Source organism: Balaenoptera ricei, chromosome 16 (genome assembly GCF_028023285.1).
Source record: "Balaenoptera ricei isolate mBalRic1 chromosome 16, mBalRic1.hap2, whole genome shotgun sequence".
NCBI classification, from domain to species: domain Eukaryota; kingdom Metazoa; phylum Chordata; class Mammalia; order Artiodactyla; family Balaenopteridae; genus Balaenoptera; species Balaenoptera ricei.
Window position 1 is genome coordinate 26,056,911 of NC_082654.1, and position 26,932 is coordinate 26,083,842.

General features: G+C 40.3%; 1 protein-coding gene across 1 annotated transcript in view; it reads left to right on the forward strand.

The window, feature by feature from the left end:
- Positions 1–21,929: 21,929 nt before the first annotated feature.
- Positions 21,930–26,932, forward strand: part of PCGF6 (polycomb group ring finger 6) — a 33,750-nt gene continuing 28,747 nt past the window's right edge. The window contains exons 1-6 of the mRNA XM_059900361.1: positions 21,930–22,360; positions 23,099–23,198; positions 23,290–23,386; positions 24,192–24,247; positions 24,348–24,407; positions 25,361–25,469. Of these exons, the coding sequence (XP_059756344.1) occupies positions 21,998–22,360; positions 23,099–23,198; positions 23,290–23,386; positions 24,192–24,247; positions 24,348–24,407; positions 25,361–25,469 (785 nt within the window). The 5' untranslated portion in view covers positions 21,930–21,997. The remainder of the gene's footprint in view (positions 22,361–23,098; positions 23,199–23,289; positions 23,387–24,191; positions 24,248–24,347; positions 24,408–25,360; positions 25,470–26,932) is intronic.

Genomic DNA, 26,932 nt, shown 5'->3' on the forward strand with positions numbered 1-26,932 from the left:
GAGTTGTGTGAGGATTAAATGAGATAATGTATATATGATACCTAACACATAATAACTATTGGTTATTTTTACTTAACCTAAAGAGGTGTCCTACAAATGTTTGATAAGAAAGTCCAATCATGATGTTCATGGTTATCTCAAGACTGAAATATAAAACTAATCTAATTTGACATAATGTAAGATTATGAAACATGGGGAGGGGCAGGGCGTGGAGAGTGGCGGGGAGATGAGCAAGAATTGGTTAGCATTTAATCATCAGTGGACAAGAGAAAAACTGAAATCGGATGGTAACACTAAAGAGATGGGGAAATTAATCCTTTTCCTCACGATCATTCAACTAATTTCTCTGATTCGGCATTCACTAATTGATATGTAATTAATTAGTAATTAATTGAGAACTTAGATGAGAAATGCCATGAATAACAAGCCCAGGTGTATTTATAATTCCCTGGAAAGATGTTTTACCCATTATGAATAGTAAATTAACATCTTGATGCATACATCAGTCTCGTGAATCAGGTCCTAGGAACTGGATCCATCTGTACAGCTGAAGCCCAAATACTGGGACTACAAAAGTACAGCCACCCCGTTTCCTTCCGTGGAATCTAACTTTTTACTTGGCTTTGTGTCTTAAGTGCCAAAGAGTCTGGGTTGGGACTTCAGCCGAGGTTTCTTACAGCAAGCGGAGTGGTTTTTCTGTTACACCGCAATAGAGATAAGTTTATTGAATGATTGCGAAGCCCACTTTTAATTTTTGTTTCTCTTTTCCCCTTCCTTCCTGATCCCTACTTCCTTTCTCCTACTCTCCTTAGAATGCTTTAAGAAGTCTAGTGTCAATCTCTATCTTGTTCCTTCATAGGAAAGCTGCTCTTTCTCTCTGGATGTTGCTCTTTCTCTTTGATGTTCTTTCATTTCACTCTAATGTATCTAGGATTAGATTTTTCCTGTCTCTCCTGATTGGCCCTTTATGTACCCATTCAATCTGAGGATTTTTTTTTTTAGTTCTGGGAATTTAGCAAACATTGTATCTACAAATATTTCCTCCCCTCTATTTTTCCCCTTCTTATACTCTTTATGATGTAGATATTGATACTTCTATCCTCCAGGTTTGTTAACTTTCATATTTTCATGTTTACCCCTTCCTGATACCTTCTAGAAGACTTCCTATACTTGATTTTTCAATGCGATAATTCATTCTTGGCCTAGATCCATATTGCTACATAACCCATTTGTTGAGTTATTTACTTCAACCATTATATTTTTCACAGTATTTTGAATTGGTTCTTCATGATTTATTGTTCCTGCTTCATGTAATCCAGTTGGGTGACTTTGTTCCCCCCACCGCCGGAACATTCAGCCATGTCTGGACACTTTTGGTTGTCACAACTTGGGGTAGTGCTACTGGCATCTAGTGGGTAGAAGCCAGAGCTGCTACTAAACATCCCATAATGTACAGGACAGCCCCACCCCACCACAACAAAGAATTATCTAGCCCAAAATGTCAAGGGTGCCAAGGTTGAGAAACCCTGATGTAACCAATATGAACTCTTTTCACTTTGAGGATATTTACTATGTTATTTAAATTATCTTGCCATATGACGCATTTAATCTGTTTCATCTATTCTAGGTTGTTCAGTTTCTTGCTTTCCTAAGAGGTGCACCTCCTTCTACATCTCATTACTTTTCTACATGAAGTTGTATTTCCCAGAAGGTATCAGCTACCTTGACTGATATGTATACCCATAGGGAGAGGCTGAAGCCCAGCATTGGGAAAAGGTGAAGGATGAACCAAAAACAAGAAAACCTGTGATGTCATTGGCCCCATCACTTCCTGTTTGTCAACATACATGCACACATGTGCACACACACATATCCTGAGGGTTTTCACAGTTTTTACAGATCTATCAATTTCTGTGCCATCTCTAGGGTTGGATGTGATGGGGGATCCAGCCACTGGTGTGAGTTTACAATCTTGTTTAGTTCCTAAGTTTAAATTCACACTGCTAAGAGTGGATTTAGAGTTTGCCGCCTAAGGTAGGTAGTTGCAAAACCTGACCTGCACTACCTACTACAGGAGCCACCAGTGTGGCTCTTGACCACTGCCACTGAATGTGGCTAGTCTGAGCTGAGATGTTCTGTAAGTGTGAAATACGTCCTGGATTTCAAAGACTTAGTATAAAAAGAATGTAAAATGGCTCAATAATTTTTATATTGATAACATGTTAAAAGGATATTATTTTTGATATGAGTTAAATATTTTATTAAAATTAATTTCCTATTTCTTTTTGCTTTTTTCATGTGACTTATGGAAATTTTTCTTTACATATGTGGCTCACCTTATATTTCTGTTGGACAGCACTGATCTAGACCAGTAGCTTTCAAGCATTTTTGGCCATGATTCACAGTAAGAAATATATTTAACATCAGAACCCAGGACTCACATATGTATGTGGATATTTATTATAAGTGAGGCAGAAGTTGTAACAATAATATGTATAATTATTACATGAAATACACTCTGATATTTGATATTCTTTAAATAAAATGTTCAGTATGACTCATTAAATTTATTTTAGTTTAATTAATTTTAAATTGATCTGCAGTTTGAAAACCCCAGACTAGACTAATTATTATTAGCAGTATTAATATTGGAGGAGATGTGAATAAATTCATAAAATATATCGGTTTTGGAAACACAGGACTTCATAGCTGGATTTGGGAGATGAGGGCAAAGTTTGGATTTGGCAGACATCCAGGCATCTGGCTTGGGTGTCTGAGAGGATGGAAATATAATTCCCTGAGAATTGAACCCAGATGGGGAGGAAGATTATAAATTCAATTTTTGACTTGTTGAGTTTGAGACCCCTGGAAGTGTACAAGGGAGCTAGCCAGTAGACAGAAACACATATGGTTTAGGGGTAAGGAAAAAACGTCTGGACAAGAGAGAGAGCTTTGGAAATTAGCATATAGGTGGTAATTGAAGTCATATGAGTGAATAAGATTATCCCAGATAGTGTATAGGGCAAGAAATGAAGATCTAGAATAGAATTCTGAGGAACATCCATACTTAAAGACAAATCCAGGGACCACTCACTCACACATTCTTGAAACTATCTTTTGTCTTGGATTTTGGAACCCAAACCTTTCCATGTTTTCCTCCTTCTTCTGACCACTCCTTGACTTTTCCCTTGCCACTGCCTTCTCTTCTACCTCACTTTAATTTTTTTTCCAGATTTAATTTATTTTTAAAACTTTTAAAATTAACAATTTCAGATTTATAGGAAAGTTGCAAAAGTAGTACAAAGAATTCCCAATTACCCTTCACCCACATTCCCCAAATGTTAACATTTCCTACATATACTTTATCCTTTGATAGATAAGATAGACAGATGGATAGGTCTCTCTCTATATAGATATAGAGTTCAGACTTACTCTCAGTGGTTCGGTTCGGTTCAACTTACTCTTCATAGTTCAGAAAAAAAAAATATATATATATATACACAAAAAGTTGTAGACATGATGTCCCTTTGCCCTTTAAATATCAATACTTCAGTGTGTATTTGCTCAAAACAAGGCATTCTCTTACATGACCACAGGACAATTACCAAAGTTAATAAATAAACATGATGCAACACTACTGTCTCAATAATTGTCTACACACCTTATTTTGATTTTTCCAGTTGTCCAAATAACATCCTTTATAACAAAAGAAAATCCAAGATAATTGGTTACATGCAGTTGTCATATCTCTATAGCCTCCTTTAATTTGAATCTTTGGTTATATTTCAAAAGTTTGACATTTTTTAAGACTATGGGCCAGTTAATTTGTAGATTGATCTTCAGTTAGAGTTTGTCTTATGTTTCCTTATGGATAGATTCAGGTTATGCATCTTTGGCAGGAATATTACAGAAGTCATGCTGAGTTCTAGTGCATCACATCAGGAAGCACGTGCTGTGGATTACTGCCATTACTGTCAATGTTAACTTTAATAATTTGGTTAAAGTGGTGACTGCCAGGTTTCTCCACTGTGAGCATGTTATAGAGAGATATTTTGAAACTATGTAAATATCCTGTTATCTCTCAAAGTTTCACTCACTAGTTTCAGCATCCATTGATGATTCTCGCCTACATAAATTATTAATATGATGTTACCAAATGGTGATTTTCTAGTTCCATCATTCCTTTTACTTTTTTTTTTTTTTTTTGGCGGCGCTGTGCTACTCGGCATATGGGATCTTAGTTCTCTGACCAGGGATGGAACCCACACCCCCTGCATTGGAAGCTCGGAGTCTTAACCACTGGACTGCCAGGGAAATCCCTCCTTTTACATTTATCAGTTGGCTTTCTAATATAAGAAAGAGCTTTCCCTTCTCCCATTTATTTAGTTAGTTATATCAATGTGGACTGATAGATTCTTAGTATATTCAATACATTATCATCTATTACTATCATCATTTTTGTTTTGGTGTTCAATTTATTCAAGATTTAACCATTAAAAACTCCTTCAAACTGGCTCCTTTGTTCTTTTGACATAGCCCATCTTACTCTTGAGCACAATAAGAGGTTCTAGGTTCCCTTTGTATTTTCCCTGCTCCAGAGCTGGAATCAGCCATTTCTCCAAGGAAACTTGGTTCCTTTTAGTGGTATTAGAAACCACGAACAGGGTGCTAGGTATGTCACTGCTTCTAGGCCCTCTCAGTTGACAAAGCTGAGAAATACACGTATGCATGTACATATACCTATACACATATCTATATTCATTTATATCTATATATCCCTGAGTTCACCTGGAATATCTCCAATTCCAATACAACAAAGTAAGGTTTATTCTATTTATGTTCACTTTTCCTTATTTTTAACACTCTTTTCCAATAGTGAGAAATCTGGCTTTCAGCCTTCACAATATATTTGCTTATTTGCTCAGTCCTAGAATATTTAGAAAGCAGCTTCAGAACTGCTAACCCATGGCTCTACCAAAAAGAAGTCTACTAATTAAAGTTCAATAATTTTTAGAATACTGGCAATTCCCGCTTTGCACAGTAGTGTGGGAACACAAAAATAAGTATGCATGTTGAAACCATGCAAATTGATCTTAATAATCCATGGGAAACATTACAATTGTTCCATTACCCTTAAAAATTTCATTGAAATATTAAACACTCTTACTGTTGGCTATAAGTGTATGGAGAAATGGAAAACCAGATAAAACTATTAGTTATTTGGTACACTGTCACTTAAAACTTTAGAAATATTGAAAATTAAAGTGCTTTATTTCTTTGTTTAAAAACAAAACAAAACAAATAAACTTTAGTATGAGGAAATTCCCTGGCAATCCAGTGGTTAGGACTTCATGCTTTCACTGCCGAGGGCACAGGTTCAATCCCTGGTCTGGGAACTATCATCCCTCAAGCCACGGCAAAAAATAAATAAATAAATAAATAAATAAATATTCTTAAAAAAAACTTTAGTTTGAATAGTGTTTGCCTTCTCTCATATTACTTACAATACAGGGTATCTTTTCTATGCCTTGGCAAATTGTCATTCTCCTTTCGAAGTTTGGATCAGCTTCCAACTTTTTTTTTTTATCATAAGTAGTCATTTATTAAATGTCAAATCATTCATGCAGAATAGACATCAAGTACTATTCAAAAAAGGGGTTTCAACTCATCAGGAAATCCTTCACGACTAAGCATGGTTTAAGAAAAAGTATAGACTCTGCATCAGACTCTGGGGCCAGAATTCCAACTTTGACATTTACTCCCTGCATGAATTTGGCTAAGTACTTTAACTTCTCCAAGCCTCCTTTTGCCTACCTGTAGAATGGGAATAATGATACCTACTTTGAAAGGTAAATAGAAAGGATTAAATGACGTTATGTATGTAAAGTATCTGGGAGAATACCTGGTTCATGGCAGATGTTCAACAGGGTAGCGGTTATCGGTATAAAGGAAGAATAACTTCAGCTGGCCTTTGAAGGATGGCAGAGGTCGGGGAGGGAAGGTAGGCACAGCATGACCAAGGCCTGGAGGCGGAAATATCTATGGTGGGTTTTGCAGTAAACAGTGAGTCTGGCAAAGAGGGTGAGAGTGGGAGGCATGATCAGCAAAGTGGGCACATTTAAGAGGGTGCAGCCTTGAATGTGTGGCTAAGGAGGCTAGCATTTATTCTTTTTTTTTAAATTAATTATTAATCAATTTATTTATTTGGTTGCGTTGGGTCTTCGTTGCTGCGTGCAGGCTTTCTCTAGTTGCAGAGAGTGGGGGCTACTCTTCGTTGTGGTGCGCGGGCTTCTCATTGTCATGGCTTCTCTTGTTGCGGAGCATGGGCTCTAGGCGCGCGGGCTTCCGTAGTTGCAGCGTATGGGCTCAGTAGTTGTGGCTCACGGGCTCTAGAGCACAGGCTCAGTAGTTGTGGCACACGGGCTTAGTTGCTCCGCGGCATGTGGGATCTTCCTGGACGAGGGCTCAAACCCATATCCCCTGCATTGGCAGACAGATTCTTAACCACTGCGCCACCAGGGAAGTCCCCTAGCATTTATTCTTGTTGGCTAAGAAGACAATGAACGTGGAGCAGTCCTAGACATAACCTAGGTTAGAACCGAGTGTAGACGAGCCCAGCAAGAGCTACAGTCCTCACTGCTCTAAAGAGCTGTGTTCTGCACCACGTGTTTCTCACACTGCTCTATGCCTCAGCTGAGGTGAACTGAGGTGGCCTTGGAGAGCATCCTGTCTGGTAAGCTGTGACTTGTGCTTAAAAAACTTGTTAGCAAAACTGAGCTGTGCCAATCCAGATTCTTCTTTTCAGAACAAGAACAAGACAGTAGCTGCTAGAGCTGAGCAGAAAGGTCTTGAGGCAGACCTGGGGCTGCGGTGTCTGCTTGGGACCATAGGTACCCTGAGGCTAGGAGGATGCCGGGTGATAGAGAGCGAGGAACCTGACATGGATGGATGGTTGGTCAAAACACACAAAAGATCTGCCAAAGGTAGATCCTAGCAAGAGCAGTCCTCGCACCCCTGGCCTCCGCAGTGTCCTCCAGCGTCGTGCCCATCCCGGGGACCTTCTCCTGGCCACTGGCTGCCCGCGGCAAGCCTCGTCAGGGCCTGCTGCGTCTAGCCGTGTTCTCCGACGTGCAGCGCAAGGTGCTGGAGAAGATGTTCCAGAAGCAGAAGTACATCAGCAAGCCCGACCGCAAGAAGCTGGCGGCCTAAGTTGGGCTTGAAAGACTCACAGGTCAGCTTCCAACATTTTATCTTTCGATGTGAAATATCTCTGAGAGTTCCTTTAGTGTAAAATTTTATCCTGGTGTCACTTCCTCTGGGATATCACCCTTTTCATCGCAACTATATTCCTCATTTCTGTCTATAAGTTTGCATTCACTAACTCCATTTATGGGAGTTTCCCTTCTAGCTTTATCACTTTTCCTTTTTTGCTGTACTTTCATCTTTGTTGGCCAATTCCTTCTTTCAATTATCCAGTTTTGTAAACTGTCAAGTTAGTTTATCACTGGCAGACAAGGAGACAAGACACCTACAGCTGATAACAAAAGTGCAGTGACCAATGACCGACCAGCCGACTTTAAAAGTAGTGAGGTGATGGTCACTGATCACAGTGTGCCTCTGTTGTTTACTTAGAAATTTGTGGACTGAAGGATTGTATAGCAAAGCTTATACAATTACTCATGGTTCTTATACTATGATAACTTGAAATTTGAACCTTGTTATTGGGGTACTGGTGTTATTTGACTAAAATATGGTAATTGAAATTCATGGATATCAGAACGGAGCAAATGTGAGGACTTTCTGTGCTTTTTTGTCTTTAGCCTGAAGGCATATAGTCCAAATCCTGTACTCAAAAGTAATTTGATAACCATTCACAGTGGTTATCTTTTTCATTTGAAATATGCTTTGGTTCATTTATTTCTCTTTGTATTCAGTTTTAAAAGTTTCCCCCATCCTTGTTGATTTCTTTCTTTTTTTTTTTTTAATTTTATTTATTTATTTATGGCTGTGTTGGGTCTTCGTTTCTGTGCGAGGACTTTCTCCAGTTGCGGCAAGCGGGGGCCACTCTTCATCGCGGTGCGCGGGCCTGTCACTATCGCGGCCTCTCTTGTTGCGGAGCACAGGCTCCAGATGCGCAGGCTCCAGATGCGCAGGCTCAGTAATTGTGGCTCACGGGCCTAGTTGCTCCGCGGCATGTGGGATCTTCCCAGACCAGGGCTCGAACCAGTGTCCCCTGCATTGGCAGGCAGATTCTCAACCACTGCGCCACCAAGGAAGCCCTTTCTTTCTTTCTTTCTTTCTTTCTTTCTTTCTTTCTTTCTTTCTTTCTTTCTTCCTTCCTTCCTTCCTTCCTTCCTTCCTTCCTTCCTTCCTTTCTTTCTTTCTTCCTTCCTTCCTTCCTTCCTTCCTTCCTTCCTTCCTTTCTTTCTTTCTTTCTTTCTTTCTTTCTTTTTCCTTTCCTTTCCTTTCCTTTCCTTTCCTTTTTTGATGTGAAAGGCAGGACTATGTGAAAAGGTATATAGAGAGAAGTGTTATGTCCACTCCCTCTATCTTTTCCACCCGACTCTTACCAAACCCAGAGGTTCCAACCATAGCCTGAGTGTGAGGGTGGTTTTGCAAATCTTTTTTTTTTAATATTTATTTATTTATTTGGCTGTGTTGGGTCTTTGTTGCAGCATGTGGGATCTTTCATTGAGGCACTGGGCTTCTCTCTAGTTGTGGCTTACAGGTTTTCTCTTCTCTAGTTGAGGCTCACGGGCTTAGTTGCCCCGAGGCATGTGGGATCTTAGTTCCCACAACCAGGGATCAAACCCACGTCTCCTGCATTGGAAGGAGGATTCTATACCACTAGACCACCAGGGAAGTCTCAGTTACGCAAATCTTAAATCGTAACTGGCTTATCTTTCTTATGTTAATTGTTGCTCAAATATGCAGATAGATGTGTATTTCCTTCTCTCTCTTTTCTTGAACAAAAGGTGGTATGCTATACATACTCTTTGGTATTTTGCTTTTTTCATTTAACAGTGTTTCCTGGAAATCACTCCACAACAGTTTTTAGAGAACTTCCTCATTCTTTTTTTTTTTAAGAGCTGTATAGTACTCCACCTCAAGGGTGTTCAATTGCTTATTCAGCAACTCTTTTGTATGGGGCATTAGCTGGTTTCCAATATTGTGTAATTACAAACAAAGCTACAGTGGATAACCTTTTGTATATGTATTTTTATATTGTTGGATTATATATTCAGAATAAATTCCTAGAAGACTGAAATTGAACTGTTTTTTTGGCATGCAGTTCTGTGAATTTCCACACATCTTCTAGATTTGTGTAACTACCACCACACTCAGGATAAAGAACAATTCCATCACTCTAAAAAACTCTCTCATGCTGGCTGTTTGGAGTCAAATCCTTCCCCCACCTCTAACCCCAGACAACCACTGATCTCTTCTCTGTCCCTATAGTTTTACCCTTTCCAGAATATCATATAAGTGGAATCATGCAGTATGTAGCTTCTTTTTCTTTTTTTTCATTATTTATTTTGGCTGCTCTGGGTCTTCGTTGTGGCATGAGGGCTTCTCTAGTTCCGGTGCGTGGGCTTAGTTGTGGTATATGGGATCTTAGTTCCCCGACCAGGGATCGAACCGGGCCCCCTGCATTGGGAGCGTGGAGTTTTATCCACTGGACCACCAGGGAAGTCCCTGTAGCTTCTTGATACCAGCTTCTTTCACTTTGCCTTTGAGATTCATGCATGTTATTTCATGTTTCAATGTTTCATCTCTTTTTATTGTTAAATAACATTCCATTGTATGGATGTACCACAGTTTATCTTTTTTACCCTTGTGTATTGGTTTCCCAGGGGTGGCATAACAAAATACCAAATTACTAACATATAGCTATATGTTCATTGCTAGTATATAGGAATAATAGTGATTTTGGCATGCTGACCTGGTATCCTATGACTTTTTTTTTTTTTTTTTTTTGGCCATACCATGCTGCATGTAGGATCTTAGTTCCCAGATCAGGGATTGAACCCGAACCCTTAGCAGTGAAAGCAAAGAGTCCTAACCAATGGACCACCAGGGAATTCCCCACAATGTTTTCATTAGAAAGGTTTTATAATGTGTTTAATATTTGTAGAGATTGTCCATTCCTAGTGTTTTTCTGGTTATTCTTGCATGTTTGTTTTTCCATTTGAAGTTTAGCATCAACATATCTATTTCCATGAAGAAACTTGTTTCTACCTAGGGCTTCTTTTCCTTTGATAATTTCTATCTATTTTCTAATCTTTAAACAAATATCATTTTTTTCTACAAGAATAGAAAGCAAGAATGACAGCAAGAATTACAAAGAAAAACCACATTAATCCCAATACTCTAACATAACCATTGATATCATTTTGTTACTATTTCTTCTTACCCAACTGTAATTATACATATTTTAATCATGTTATTAGAGTCTTCATAAACATCATTTTTAATGACTGAGGAGTATTTGAACAAGGAGATAGTCATAATTTTTTTCATGACATATTTAATCATTCCCTTGTGAAGAATATTTGTTATGCCCAAATTTTGGCTATTATAAACAATGCTAAATATTACGTATTCATTTATTTATTTCCTTGGGGTAGAGACGCCCGAGTGGAATTGCTATAAGGTAAAAGGTGTGAGCATTTTCAAGTCTCCTGATAAATGTTAATAAATTGCTTTCTTTAAGGTTGTACTAATTAAACTGCCACCAGCAATAAAAGGGCCTATTTTCACTACATTCTTACCTTTCATTGTATACCCTGGCTTAAAATAAAATAAAAACTTGTCCATTTCAATGTGTGACCAAAATGTAAATGTTTCGACCTTCTGACCCACCAATTCCACCTCTAGAATTAGGGAAATAATTATCTGATATGCACATACAAGGATGTCCACTGAAGAATATGACAGTGTGATACCAGGTACCCTATAAACATAAGTGTGTTAAAGTCCATGTAGAGGATGATCATGAGGAAAGACTTCTGTATTTTACTTTATACACTTCTGTGTTATTTTAATTCTTCACAGTATTGAGAATGTATTACTTTTTTAAAAATTGTGGTAATATGCATAACATGAAATCTACCATTTTAACTATTTTTAAGTGTACAGTACAGTGGCATTTAGTTCATTCACATTGTTGCGCAACCATCTCCATGACTTTTTTCATCTTCCCAAAATGAAACTCCGTAACAATTAAATGATAGTTCCCCATTAGTCCCTCCTCCCCAGCCCCTGGAAGCCACCCTTCTACTTCCTGTGTCTAGGAATTTGACTACTCTAGATACCTCATATTAGTGGAATCATATAATATTTGTCCTTTTGCATCTAGCTATTTCACTTAGCATAATGTTCTCAGGGTTTATCCGTGTTGTAGCATGAAGCATATTGAAGCAATGTTTAAAAAGCATTCCTTCCTTTTTGAGGCTGCATAATGCTCCATTGTATATATATATATATATATATATATATATATATATATATATATATATATATATACTACATTTTCTTTATCCATCATCCATCAAAGGACACTTAGGTTGCTCCCACCTTTTGGTTTTGGTGAATAACGCTGCTACGAATATGGGTGTACAAAAGTCTCTTCGAGATCCTACTTTCAGTTATTTTGGGTATATACCCCCAAGTGTAATTGCTGGATCTAGCTGGCTTTTAAACATTGATGTTCTTCAGGGCTAGATCCAGGACCCTGTTCACTCTGTGTGTTTTTCCCCTTACGTTATCTCACTGATTTCCATGGGATTTAAGTACCAAGGACTATCCAATTTTTATCTCTAGCCCATACCTCTCTCCTGTATCTCTAATACTTTGTTCTATATTTCCTCTTGATGATTATCCAGCATTTTAAACCCAGTGTATCCAAAACTGAACTCCACACTTGCTCCCTTCCTGTCTCAGTAATCGGCATTGCCATCATCCAGGTTTCTCAAGCCAGTACTCATTAACCCATATCCAATCTTCTCCAAGTCCTAGTTTGAAATAGATCTCTATTTTGGCAACATATTTCCCTCTTCACTGCCATCATCCTAGACCAGACCATTAATTAGCAACTGTCATCTAGGTTATTGCAGGAGGCTCCTAAAGGATCTCTTTACTTCTTTTCTTACTCTCTGTATTAGTATCCTGAGGCTGCTATAACAAATTATCACAGGGGAATTCCCTGGTGGTCCAGTGGTTAGGACCTGGCTCTCTCACTGCCGTGGCCCCATGTTTGATCCCTGGTCAGAGAACTAAGATCCCACAAGCTGTGCGGCATGGCCAGTAAAACCCAAATTATCTCAAACTTGGTGGCTTTAAGCAACAGAAATTTATTCTCTCACGGTTCTGGATGCCAGAAATCTGAAATCAAGGTGTTTTCAAGGCCGCGTTCCCTCTGGAAGTTCTGTGTGGGGGTGGGGGTGTGAATTGAAACCTGATTTGTCTAGCTTCTGGTATTTGCTAGCATTCCTTGGTGTTCCTTGACGTGTGACCACACTACTCCAATCTCTACCTCTGTCTTCACATCACCTTCTCTGTGTGTCTGTTTCTTTTCCTCTTCTGTCTGTCTCAAATCTCCCTCTGCCTTTCCTTATGAGAACACATGTCATTGTATTTAGGGCCCACCTGGATAACCCAGGGTTAGATCCTCATCTCAAGATTTTTTTTTTAATTATTTATTTATTTTTATTTATTTATTTATGGCTGTGCTGGGTCTTCGTTTCTGTGCGAGGGCTTTCTCTAGTTGTGGCAAGCGGGGCCACTCTTCATCGCGGTGCGCGGGCCTCTCACTATCGTGGCCTCTCTTGTTGCGGAGCACAGGCTCCAGATGCGCAGGCTCAGTAATTGTGGCTCACGGGCCTAGTTGCTCCACGGCACGTGGGATTCTCCCAGACTAGGGCTCGAACCCGTGTCCCCTGCATTGGCAGGCAGATTCTCAACCACTGCGCCACCAGGGAAGCCCTCATCTCAAGATTTTAATTACATCTGCAAAGATCCTTTTTCCAAATAAGGTAACATTCACAGGTTCCAGGGATTCAATGTGGATATCCTCCTGGGGGCCTTGTTTCAGCCTACCACATCCCCTCTTTTTCACCCAGTAGCTAGAGTGATTTTTTGAAATGTAATTTTATTTAAAATTTTACATGCCTATAACCCTTCAGTGCCTTCTCACCCCAGTTATAATAATATACAAATTCTTTCCCTTAGTACCCAGGCTCCTGCCTAATCTGAAGCCTCTCTCTCCAATCTCATCTCCCATTCATCTGCTACCCACTTTACCTAGGCAGCACTTCCCCCAACCTCCATTTTCATACGGTTTACTCCTATTATATCTTCTCTCTCCGTAGGTTAGCCTATCAGCTGGTGTGGGAGTCCACACCTAATTCTAGGATGTTAGTTGTTCTACAGCAGGAGTCAGCAAACGTGCCTTTTTTTTTTTTTGGCCGTGCCACGCGGCTTGTGGGACCTTAGTTCCCTGATCAGGGATTGAACCCACACCCCCCGGGGTGAGGGCATGGAGTCCTAACCAGTGGACTACCAGGGAATTCCCAAACCTGCCTGTTTTTATAAATCAAGTTTTATTGGCACACTGAATTCTTTGTTTATGTATTATCTATGGCTGCTTCTGTGCTACAGTAGCAGAGTCGAGGGGTTGCAACAGAGACTGTATGGCCCACAAAGCCAAACATATTTACTACATATGGACCTTTCCAGAAAAAAAATTTGCCCATCTCTGTTCTAGGGTATTGGTTTCCTATTTAGTGCTCTCAGGTCCACTATTTGGTTTCCTCAGCGTCTTTCCAGGTGCTATTGCTGCCTCCTCTAGTAAATACTCTTAAGTTTTCGATAACTTGTGTTTATTGTAGATTGTGTTGCTTGGTCTATTAATAGGACATGGTGTGACTTGTGGAACAGGCAGCAGACATCAGGCAGCCAGTGATCTTCATCCATGCCAACACAGCCCTTCATAATAAAGACAAGGGGTGATCTCGCCCATCATGAGGGAATTTAAATGACTAGCACTTTTTTATCTTATAAAGGAGTGACCATTTCCCCACTTCTCCAGCTCCTGTGCCTGGGTCTGTGACAGGCCCTGACTTATGAAAGAGCATGCCCTGTTTACTATGCCCAGCAGGTGCCTATATCCAAAGCCAATGTTGCTGCCCTGCAGACTCGGTACTTGCATCAAACTGTCTCTCTCTCTGTCCAGATACACTGTTCTTCATGGAGCGAGATAAGCGTGACCCACTTCTCCTACAACGCTGGAGCCCTGACCTGGCTCTTCTGTGGGAGCCCGTCCTTACTGGGGTGTGTGGCTGACTGATGCTTTGTCCCCTCCTGCCTGAATATCCTGCAGGGCATGGACCACTATGCTCCAAAGTGCAAGCTCTTCTGCCATTTACAAGCATTTATAGGATTTGGCCAAAGCCATGTCTGAAAGGAGGCTATCAGCTCTTCAAGTCTTTTCTGACTCCCACCTGGTAGAGGTTTTTCTTCAGAATTCCAATATTTTCCAGTGGAACAACAGCATATGTTCTTACAAGGGGAAAATGAAGTGAAAACAAACTCCCAAACCTGAGAAACTGCTCCTTGGATGACTTATGCAGGATATGCAAAAGTATTCACTTTCAGCTGTTGGTTAAAGTGTTCTCTACCTATGTGGACCCAAAGTGATCTTAAGGAGATTGTTGCTTTACTTAACTATCTTGCAGTGGTTTGCCACAAACTGGCTCCTTTTCTTTCCTCAGTGGGCCCTTCTGATAGTAGTCTCAACCAAGAAGCCATGGGTTGCTTTATCTTGCGGAGTATTTAAGTATCTTGCAGAGCATCTAAATTAAGCTAAACCAACATTGTGTCTACCAATGTATCCACACACCCACCCCAAATGACGAGACTCTTCCTTATACACTTTAAAATATTTGGATCTCAGAACTATCAGTTGGAGACATTTCATTAGCACACACACACACAAAACCCCCTTTAACTATTTTATTTATTTTTTAAGAACAGGAAGGGGCTATCTAACATTCCTGAACACATGATGATGTGTACCAGACATATATCTGTGGGTTCACGAAAGCATGTTAGAAAAACCGTGCTTAGTCTTATTTAGTCTCTGTTTCTTTGGTCCAGTGTCATCTTATGTGAAGACTTTTTTTAAATTCGGGAATTATTTCTATTACACAATTTTTATGACTTCTTTTTTGTCTTCAAAGTCTTTGAACATAATTTTGAAGAAAAAGTTTAATGTAATCATAATGTACTATTTTCATATTTGCCATTTTACTCTCACTTTTAACTATCTTTATTGAGTATAATTCACATACCATACAATTCACACATTTATAGTGTACAATCCAATGTTTTTTTGGAGCCATCATCACATTAAATTTTCATGCTTTTCATCACCCCCAGAAGAAACCCTGTACTCATTAAACATACACACCCCATTTACCCCCATCACGTCAGCCATAGGCAATCACTACTCTATTTTCTGTCTCTATAGATTTGCCTCTTCTGGACATTTCATATAAACAACGCCATACAATATGTGGTCCTTTATGACTGACTCCTTTCACTTAGCATAACGTTTTAAAAGTTCATCCGTGCTGAAGCATGTATCAGTACTTTATTTCATTTTGTGGCTAAATAATATCCCACTGAACGGATATGCAACATTTTATTTATCCATTATCTTGATGGATATAGGAATGTTTTTTGCTACTGTAAATTATGCTGCTATGAACATTCATGTAAGAGGTGTTGTGGGGACATATATTTTCATTTCTCTTGAGTATATATCTAAGAGTGGAATTGCTAGGTTATACGGTAACTTTATTTTTTGGCATGCATGCGGGATCTTAGTTCCCCAACCAGGGATTGAACCTGTGCCCCCTGCAGTGGAAGCGTGGAATCCTAACCACTGAACGGCCAGGGAATTCCCTATAAGGTAATTCTTAGTTTTTTTTGTTTTTTAATTAATTTATTATTTTTTTTAATTTAGTTTTGGCTGTGTTGGGTCTTCGTTGCTGTGCGCGGGCTTTCTCTAGTTGCGGCAAGCCAGGGTTACCCTTCATTGTGGTGCGCAGGCTTCTCATTGTGGTGGCTTCTCTTGTTGCAGAGCACGGGCTCTAGGCGCGCAGGCTTCAGTAGTTGTGGCACGTGGGCTCAGTACTTGTGGCTCGCGGGCTCTAGAGCGCAGGCTCAGTAGTTGTGGCGCATGGGCTTTGTTGCTCCGTGGCACGTGGGATCTTCCCGGACCAGGGATCGAACCCGTGTCCCCTGCATTGGCAGGCGGATGCTTAACCACTGAGCCACCAGGGAAGCCCGATAACTCTTAGTTTAACCTTTTGAGAACTGTCAGACTGATTAAAGTCTTTGGTGAATTATTTATTTACAAACAAAGAGTACTGGGAAATCACTCCAAGTCCCAAGGAGCATTTATGGATTTCTTGACTCCCCACCCAGCCTACCATGCTGGTCATGGATCTGCTTTAAAATTTTGGTACTCAGAAGGAGTGGACCTGAAGAGGGTGCTGGCAGCAAGAACAGCAGCTCCAAGAAAAAGAGAGTTCCAAAAGCTATACCAGGAAGATTAGAATGGACATGTCCCTGATGGGGCATAACCCACGGAGATATTTCCCAACCCATCCCCTATATCCCCATAAAAACAAATTCACAAGAAGAAAAAAATTGGTTTCCAGAGACCCACTGTTCTTTACAGTCAACCAGCCTCTGCTGTCTCTTAAAGGAGATAGAGAATTAGTGTATGAACCTCACATAACAATTTTTATTTTTATTTTTTGGCCGCGCCTCATGGATTGCGGGATCTTAGTTCCCCGACCCAGGGATTGAACCTGGGCCCTCAGTAGTGAAAGCCTGGAGTCCTAACCACCTGACTACCGGGAAATTCCCAACAATTTTTAGATACGCCTTTCAGTTTGAAATATCAAAGCAAACCCCTCTCCCCCCACAAAACAAACAAACAAACAAAAACGACCTTCTAATACTGATATTTTACCTTTTCTACAACATCTCTCTCAGACTAATCATGATATATGGAGTACAATTACTGGTTGTGCTAGATCCACTTTTGCTATTTTACATTTACACCATTCTAACAAGTTAGCATCCAGGGTGAGAGTGAAGTTCTGGCTCAATCTAGGGCATGACTCAGTTCTGGTGCCTTGTCAAAACATAAAGATCCCAGATAAGCACCCAAAATATAACTTGGATGTGGTAACACACATGATCACAATGGAGATACAAGAAATTCTCATTTGAGGGACTTCCCTGGTGGCACAGTGGTTAAGACTCCATGCTCCCAATGCAGGGGGCCTGGGTCCCATCCCGGCTCAGGAAACTAGGTCCCACATGCAAGCCACAACTAAGGAGCCCGCCTGCTGCAACTAAGACCCGGCGCAAACAAATTAATTAATTAATTAATATTTTTAAAAAGAAATTCTCATTTGACAAAAGAGATACATTCTGGAAGGCCTGCATATTATAAATATCACATAATTAAGCCACTTGCCATATGTATCATTCAGAGTTCTACCAGAAATACATAATCAGTAGGATATATATATTGGGTGGGCCAAAATTTGCGTTCGTTTTTTTCCATAAGATGGTTCTAGTAGCACTTAGTTGTCTTTAACTTCATTCAAAACAATTTTGTTAGATTGTATGTGACAGCTGTCATATCAGCATGTATTTAAAAAACAGACTTTGGTGAATTTTTGTGTAGCTTTTTTTTTCTTTTTGGCTACGTTGGGTCTTCGTTGCTGCACGCGAGCTTTCTCTAGTTGTGGCGAGCGGGGGCTACTTTTCATTGCAGCGCACGTGCTTCTCATTGCCGTGGCTTCTCTTGTTGCGGAGCACGGGCTCTAGGCACACAGGCTTCAGTAGTTGTGGTACACGGGCTTAGTTGCTCCGCAACATGTGGGATCTTCCCTGACCAGGGCTCGAATCTATGTCCTCTGCATTGGCAGGCGTATTCTTTTTTCTTTTTTTTTTTATTTATTTATTTATTTTTATGGCTGTGTTGGGTCTTCGTTTCTGTGCAAGGGCTTTCTCTAGCTGTGGCAAGCGGGGCCACTCTTCATTGCGGTGTGCGGGCCTCTCACTATCGCGGCCTCTCTTGTTGTGGAGCACAGGCTCCAGACGCGCAGGCTCAGTAGTTGTGGCTCACGGGCCCAGCTGCTCTGCGGCATGTGGGATCTTCCCAGACCAGGGCTCGAACCCGTGTCCCCTGCATTGGCAGGCAGATTCTCAACCACTGCGGCAGGCGTATTCTTAACCACTGCGCAACCAGGGAAGTCCCTGTGTAGCCATTTTAATATCGAAGATGGAAGAAAAACAGCAAAATTTTCAGCATATTAAGCATTATTATTTCAAGAAAGGTAAAAACACAACTGAAACACAAAAAAAGAATTGTGCAGTATGTGGAGAAGGTGCTGTGACTGACTGAACGTGTCAAAAGTGGTTTGGGGCTTCCCTGGTGGTGCAGTGGTTGAGAATCCGCCTGCCAATGCAGAGGACATGGATTCGAGCCCTGGTCCAGGAAGATCCCACATGTCGCAGAGCAACTAAGCCCGCCCGTGCACCACAACTACTGAGCCTGCACTCTAGAGTCTGCGAGCCAGAACTACTGAGCCTGTGTGCCACAACTACTGAAGCCTGTGCGCCTAGATCCCGTGCTCTGCAACAAGAGAAGCCACCACAATGAGAAGCCCGCGCACCGCACGAAGAGTAGCCCCCGCTCGCCGCAACTAGAGAAAGCCCAGTCAGCGCACAGCAACAAAGACCCAACGCAGCCAAAAATAAATAAATAAAATAAATTTGAAAAAAAATAAAAACAAAAACTTGGCTGGGAAGTTCTGATTCATCTGCTGTATTCACCAGACCTTCAGATTTCCGTTTATTTCGGTCGTTACAAAATTCTCTTAATGGGAAAAATTTCAATTCCCTGGAAGACTGTAAAAGGCACCTGGCACAGTTCTTTGCTCAAAAAGGTAAGAAGTTTTGGGAAGATGGAATAATGAAGTTGCCTGAAAAATGGCAGAAGGTAGTGGAAAAAAGGGTGACTACGTAGTTCAATAAAGTTCTTGGTGAAAATGAAAAATGTCTTTTATTTTTACTTAAAAATTGAAGGCACTTTTTGGCCCACCCAATGTTTATTAAGAGATTTATTATCAGGAATTTCCTTACACGACTGTGAGGCCTTGCTAAGCAGGTCTGAAATTTGTGGGACAGGCCAACAGAATGGAAACTCCTGTGCAGGAGCTGATGCTGCAGTAAAGAGGAAGCATTTCTTCCTCAGGGGAACCTCGGTTTTGCTTCTAAGGCTCTTTAACTGATTGGATGAGGTCTATTCAAATTATAAAGGATAGTATCTTTTACTTAAAGTGAACTGATTGTAATGTTAATCACATGTACAAAATACCTTCATAGCAACACCTAGATAAGTGTTTGATTGAATAACTATACTATAGCCTAGCCAAGTTGACACATAAAACTAGTCATCACACCATAGGACTGACAAAGGCTGCAGATATTTCAGTTTACCAACTAAACTGACACCCCCCTGTGGTAGTAATGCAAGTTCATAATTCACTAAGCTTACTAGCTTTGAAAATACTGCAATTCTTGATTGCATTTTTAAAAATTTTAGGGTTTCAATATTTCATATTCTTTACATAAAATAAAACTTTATTAATGTTGTTAACATTTTCATATCATACTAATTCAAAATTATATCATTGAAATGCACAATACAAGCAATTCTTTTGTCAGATAGCTCTTACAATATTGATCAAGGTTAAAGCTATGACTTTAATGTAATTATGTGGCGCCTCTTGCAGTTTTAGGCCTTTGAAGGAGAGCATCTCAGGTGTCTAGGTCTGTCTCTTTTAGTGTCTTCAATCATCCTCTTTCAATATCCTCGCCCAGTTTCCATCCCCCTCCCTTGAGGATCTACACTCCTCCATATAGAAGGAGACATTTCCTTCCTTCCTTCCATTTCTTCTTGGATTTTGCAAACTTCAGTATCTCAGGCTTGACCAGACTTTGGGGACTTCAGAGAGGTGAGGCCTAGTCCAGGAGCAATGGGTGGGTACTGAAACAGGAGGGAAGGGGGCAGGGCACAACCTCTAAAAGAATGACATAGCCCTTGAAGATGTGACAAAAACTGGTTAGAACCAACTACGTCCATTAGACTTCCAGTAGGCCTTGAGTCTCATTATATGCTCATTGTAATACATTAGCATGCTAAATGACACACCCACAGGTGCCATGACAGTTCTGAGGCTGACCATAAAAGGCCAAAAAGTGGGCAGTGGCCCAATTCCTGGAAATCTCCACCCCTTCTCCAAAATAGTTGGAATAATCCTCCCACTCAGCCTATGAAATTACCCAGCCCATAAAAACTAACCACCCCATATTTTGAGGCCTTTTGCCTTCTGAGATGGCCCACACTCTGCAGAGTGTGTTTCTCTCTAAATAAATCTACTTCTTACCTATCACTTTGTCTCTCACTGAATTCTTTCTGCGATGAGACATAAAGAACCTGAGCTTCATTAAGCCCTGAGACCAGGTGTGTGATCTCAATTAAAAGACTGTGAGTTCAAGTCCCAACCTGGGTTTTGTCTGGGTTAGAGACCCAGTCCATAGGTTCGAGTCCCAATCTGAGTTGTATGGTTTCAGCACCAAATCTGGTTCAGTTTTCCCCAAATGAGCATAGTGACTTGATATCTTGATATCCAGTTTCCTAAGAGGTATGTACACCATTCCCAAATTATCATTAATTTTACTCAGTGACAACACATTCTCTCACAAACATGATTTCCCCCCAGCATTATTTAATTAAGTAGCATTTGTCTCCTCCCTGAATCTGGCTTCCAAACTTCACGACATTAGTTGGCACTATCTTACCAAGAATACAGTATATCAACTCCAAATCTCTCTCTTAATAAAATTGGGGGTTTGGGGTCCATGTGTAGGTCTCAGTTCCTGCTACAGCAGACTCTTTTTTTTTTTAATTTATTTTATTTTTGACTGCATTGGGTCTTCATTGCTGCTCGTGGGCTTTAGTTGCGGCGAGCGGGGGCTAGTCTTCGAGGCGGTGCAGGGGCTTCGCATTGCAGTGGCTTCTCTTGTTGCAGAGCACGGGCTCTAGGCGCGCGAGCTTCAGTAGTTGTGGCACGTGGGCTCAGGAGTTGTGGCTCTCGAGCTCTAGAGCGCAGGCTCAGTAGTTGTGGTGCATGGGCTTAGTTGCTCTGCGGCATATGGGATCTTCCCGGACCAGGGCTGGAACCCGTGTCCCCTGCATTGGCAGGCGGATTCTTAACCACTGTGCCACCAGGGAAGTCCCTACAGCAGACTCTTAATAAGTGTTTGTTGAATTAAATATAATTGACTTTCCTTTATGTGATGGGGAATTATAGATGGCCTTCAAATTGTGATTAAATTTCCACCCTGTGGCAATACAAGCGTTAATTCCTCCAAATAAATAAACTTGCATATTTCAAAATAGAAACTTCATACTTCCTAACGGAAATAATCTTGCATGGAAGAAACGCATAATTGGTACTTAAATTGAAATCATTGTTATTCGTAATGCAACATAGTTATAGCACCTATTTCAGTGCTCTGTGCATCAGTTAGTGCAAACAGAATATTGTTGTCTGAAAGGTACCAATTCCGTCGTTTTCAGAAGGCAGTGCAGAGAGCGACAGCCTTTCAAAGTAAAAAAATGGGTGAGGTTCCTCTAAGATGCGGCCTGCAAGCCCCACCCCATATACCTGACCGGCTCCGCCTACGCCCCGGCTTAGGTGCGGGGTGGTGAACCACATTTCCCAGCGAGCCTTGCAGGCCTTCCACGCCTGCGCACTGTCAACTCAGGCAGGCGGGCGGAACTCCCGCGCTATCCAGCCACCTGGTCTCGGTCTCGCCTCGCCTGGTCTTTACCCCCGGCATGGAGGGGGTCCCTGTGATAACGGCAGGCACCGCGGGCGCTGCTAAGGCCGAGGGAGCCGCAGCCATGCCGCCCCCGCCTCCCGTCTCCCCGCCTGCTCTTACCCCGGCGCCCGCAGCGGGTGAGGAGGGCCAGCCGCCACTGCCCGAGGCGGGGGCTCCCGGCTGCTCGGGCTCCCGGCCCCCTGAGCTGGAGCCGGAGCGCAGCCTGGGCCGCTTGAGGGGCCGCTTCGAGGACGAGGACGAGGAGTTGGAAGAGGATGAGGACCTGGAGGAGGAAGAAGAGGAGGAAGAGGAGGAAGAGATGAGCCACTTCTCGCTGAGGCTGGAGGGGGGCCGGCCGGACTCCGAGGACGAGGAGGAGGTATTGATAGTCCCTGTTTGACCACGCCGGGCCTTCTCAGTTAGGGCCGGGTTCCCCGCTCGCCGCTGAAGCCTTTGGCACTTGTACGGACCCTCACCTCTCCTTGCGCTGCCTGCTTGTGGCGCGGACCGGCCTTCTGTCCCGGCCCGGTTCCCTGCCGACTCATACTGTAACGTTACTGCACTCCCTTAAGCTCTCTGGGTCCGACTCACTGATTATCGAAGCTACTGCGTGCCAGGGATGTAGGCGCCAAGGGTACCGGCCTGCTGCCCTCCAGGAGCTTACAGTGGGCCGGGGAAACAGTACATTTCTACAGGGTGTTGAGAGGATGGGAAACCCTTCCTCACCTAGTCAGTCTCTAATTGGGAGATTTTTTTTTTTTTTTTTAATGGGGCAGCGCATACTTCATAAAGTTAGACAATATACCTAGCCAGTCAGAATTAATATTAAACACCAGTATCTGGAAAGTTTGTCCATTTCGTGATAATTCATGTAGTAAGATGCCCCTTATCTGGCAATATACAGTATCTCCAAAAGAATGAGATCTTTTCGGAACATTGGTTTATATTGTGTTATTGTAACTTTGATGAGAGTGTTTGAAGGGTTGGAGGTACTGTGACATGTTTCCATGTTGCAAAGTAAGCTACACGTTGTTGATAATAAAATTTGGGGATTATCGCTTAAGAATTTGAAAAGGCAAGGACTTGTATTTTAAAACTATTTCCATTGCATTTGCAGCGCCTGATAAATCTCTCTGAGCTGACCCCATACATCTTGTGTTCCATTTGCAAAGGTTACTTAATAGATGCAACTACCATTACAGAATGTCTTCATACATGTAAGCATATAGTTCATCATATTTCCAAATAATATGTTCAATTTTTGAAATGTCTTGAAAGTATCCTAATTTAAACATTTTTTTTCAACAGTTTGTAAAAGCTGCATTGTAAGACACTTTTACTATAGCAACAGGTGTCCAAAATGCAACATAGTAGTACATCAGACACAACCTCTTTACAACATAAGGTAAGAAGAATATATAAGTAAAATTTATATTTTAGGTATACTTTTCCTGAAAGCTTGAAATTGTGTAGTTGGTAATAAATTCTTGGCCTATCTCAAAATGACGAGAAAGAGAAATACATATTCTTTAAAGAAATACATAGAAATACATATAGAGCACTTACTGTGTACCAGGCACTGTGATATCCGCTGGGAACTTTAAAAAAAAAAAAGGCACAGATGTCTTTTCTTGAAGATTTTAATTTCATCAGTCAAGTTGATGAGGCTAGTTTAGGCTTATCCTTTTCTGTGTATCTAGAATTCTATTTTTAAAACTAATACCTGAAATAACTGGCCTCTTTAGAAAAGCCTGTCTGTCATAGGTCATTGTGGCTTATTAAATTTTCAGTTCATGCTCAGTTTCCTAAGGAAAGAAAAACAGTAAAGGTGACCTGCTTTCATTTGTTTAGCAAACACTATTATGTTTTTACTACCTTCATAGAAGAGTGTTTTGCAGATGATACACAGAATTTCAAAATACAGTCTCTGCCCTCAAGCTCACATTCTTATTAAGGGAATAAGACCAGTTCACATGGAACAATTTAGCAAATAGTTCAGGAGTCTATAATTACTTGTAATTATGACCGCATACAATTACTTGAGGTTCTCTCAGATGAGAACCATGAGTGCTTCCTAAAAGTAACTCAGCTCTGAGAAAGGAGATAGTCACCCCTAAGAGAAAACAGTTACTTACAAAGAGCATCGTTCACTCTGTACCAAATGCATTTTTCTGAATTCTGAGGTGTTCTCCATCCTTTCCTTTTATTAGGTTGGACCGACAGTTACAAGACATAGTGTACAAATTAGTGATCAATCTAGAGGAAAGTAAGTTTATTTTATTACATAGTTGTGAATCCCAGAATCTCTTCTGACTCTGCTAGTTACATTTTAAGTGTAATTTAGTCTGTGTTTTATCATTTTTTAGGAGAAAAAAAGCAAATGCATGATTTCTATAAAGAAAGAGGTCTAGAAGTACCTAAACCTGGTAAGTTTGGGTGTATACCATAATGTATTTATAGATTAAAGAATACTAACTTAATAAAATTTACTCCCTTTGAGGTTCTTTTTGGTGATAGCTGGTTATTTTATGATCAAAGAGAGAGAAAGATTTTGAAGATAATGATTTACTGTAATCCAATTTAATTATTTATAAGGATTAAAGAGTACAGGCTCTGGAGCTATATTGAGTGTGATCCTAGATCTGCCACCTTACTAGGTGTATGACTTTGGCAAATTACTTCAATGTCTCAGTTTCCTCTTCTATAAAGCAGGGATAATCATAACACTTTATAAAATTGTTGTAAGGATACATTGAGTAATACAAAGCACTTAAAACAGTGCCTGGAACATAGTAACTGCTCATTAGTTTTTATGATGATGGTAATGTCACAGTATGGAAGTTAGATTTGGGTTTAAATCTTCATTCTTCCACTTACTATGTGGGTGACTTTAGGCAAATTGCCTAGTCTCATTAAACTGTAATCTCATTTTCTTTACAGTTAAAGTACACAAAATTGTAAATCAACTATACTCCAATAAAATTAAAAAAAAAAAAGCATTAGTACCTATGTCATGCAATTTTAATAAGGGCTAAATGAGATGGTGCATGTAAAGTGCTAAGCATGAGCCCTGAGCCCTGGCACATAGTAGTGCTTATTAAGGGCTACCTACAGCTATTGTTGCTGTTATGCTGAGCTCTCTCTGTGGCCCTGATAAACCAGCCATACATGTCTGCCTTCCACTGTGGAGTGCTCCCCAGGCTTGTCACTAATTTCCCTGGCTTTGACAGATTAACTGATATTATTTAAAAAAGGGAGAGTGAGTGCTTTGTGATATTTTAAATAGTCAACATAGTTAAATTTCTGTAATTATTTTCCAAAGATCTCAGTTTATGATATTTATATTCTAACTCAACTTTTTTGTTTGGCTATTAAATAGCTGTTCCACAGCCAGTCCCTTCGAGCAAAGGAAGATCTAAGAAAGTCTTAGAATCAGTGTTTCGTATTCCACCTGAACTTGACATGTCTTTATTACTAGAGTTTATTGGGTGAGTACCCTAAACCTCTACCTCTAAACTTTAAAATAGAGAATTTTTTAAGTCCCAACAGTTACAATATCATCCTGAACTAAGGTCATATCGAGTTTTTCTGATATCCTTTTAAAAAATAATTCTGAAATATTTAAGACTTAGAAAAAGGTACTAAAGAGTAGTAAAATAACCACTTGTATCTCCATCATCTGGCTTTTGAAATAAATCATGCTAATATGGCAGAAGGCACTTGGCTGCCTCTTCCTGTCCATTCCCCCCTTCCCTTAGAGGTTAATAACTACTCTCCTAAAAGTAATGATTGTCATTCCCATGCATTTTTTTATGTGTTTGCCACATGTGTATCTATTTCTAAACAATAGTAGAATTGGTTTTGGCCACTTAAAAACTTTAAATGGTGTCATACCATGTTTTCTAACTTGCTTTTCTCACTCAGCATTGTGTGATTCATCCATGCTAAAATGTATAACTAGTTCACTCATTTTCACCATTGCCTGGTATTCCCTTAAAATAAATATACCATAATTTATCTTTTCTTGTACTGTGGAACACTTTGTTTCCAGTTTTTTTTGCTATTATAAACACTGTTGCTTTAAGCATTTTTTACGTATCTCCTTATGTATATATGAGATATTTCTCTAAGAGTGTAGATTTGCTGTGTCTTGGGATATGTTCGTCTTCAGCTTTACTTGGTTTTGCCAAATTATTTTCCAAAGCAGTTGGATATCTCCCTAATTAATAAAAATTGCTTCTTTCAAACACTGTAGCATATGGTGTACTCCATTATCCTGCAACATTGTTAGGCCGACTGTCATCATAGAGTTGGCCTGTATCAAACTGTAGTTTTCAAAATAATTCCATAGTTTGCAGGATAAACTAAAATGCCTTTCTTGGAAGATCTAGATCTTCCATTTTATGTCACTGATGACTATTTGACTTCTCAATCACTTCCTCCTTATAACTCTAGCTTGCCTGTATTATTTATTTAGTATCTAGCTTGTACTATGTTGTATTTATCTCTTTATGTATTCATCCTGTGTTCTCAACTGATATTAAGGATCCCTGAGAGGCGAGAAACCTTTCTTATACCTCCACAGAGCCTACGTAGTAGTGGTTGATGATAATGAAATAAAGATCTCTTTAGAACAATGAGAAGAAATCATGTAATACCAGACTTTAAACCAGCAATTTCTGTTATTAAAGAATGTGTTCCAACCTAAATGTCCAAAAGGGAACTGGTAAAATAATGGTATATAGCAATGAACATGTGCTAGAACATGAACATATGTGCTAATATGGAACAATTGCCAAAATTCACTTTCTCAAGTGAAAAAAGCAAGATGCGGAAGAGAGTATATAGCATGTGCTCTTTATGTTTTTTTTTAAAAGTGGGTGGTGGGCATATATACATATATATATTTTTTTTCCCCACAGGCACAGACCATTCCTGAAAGGACATATAA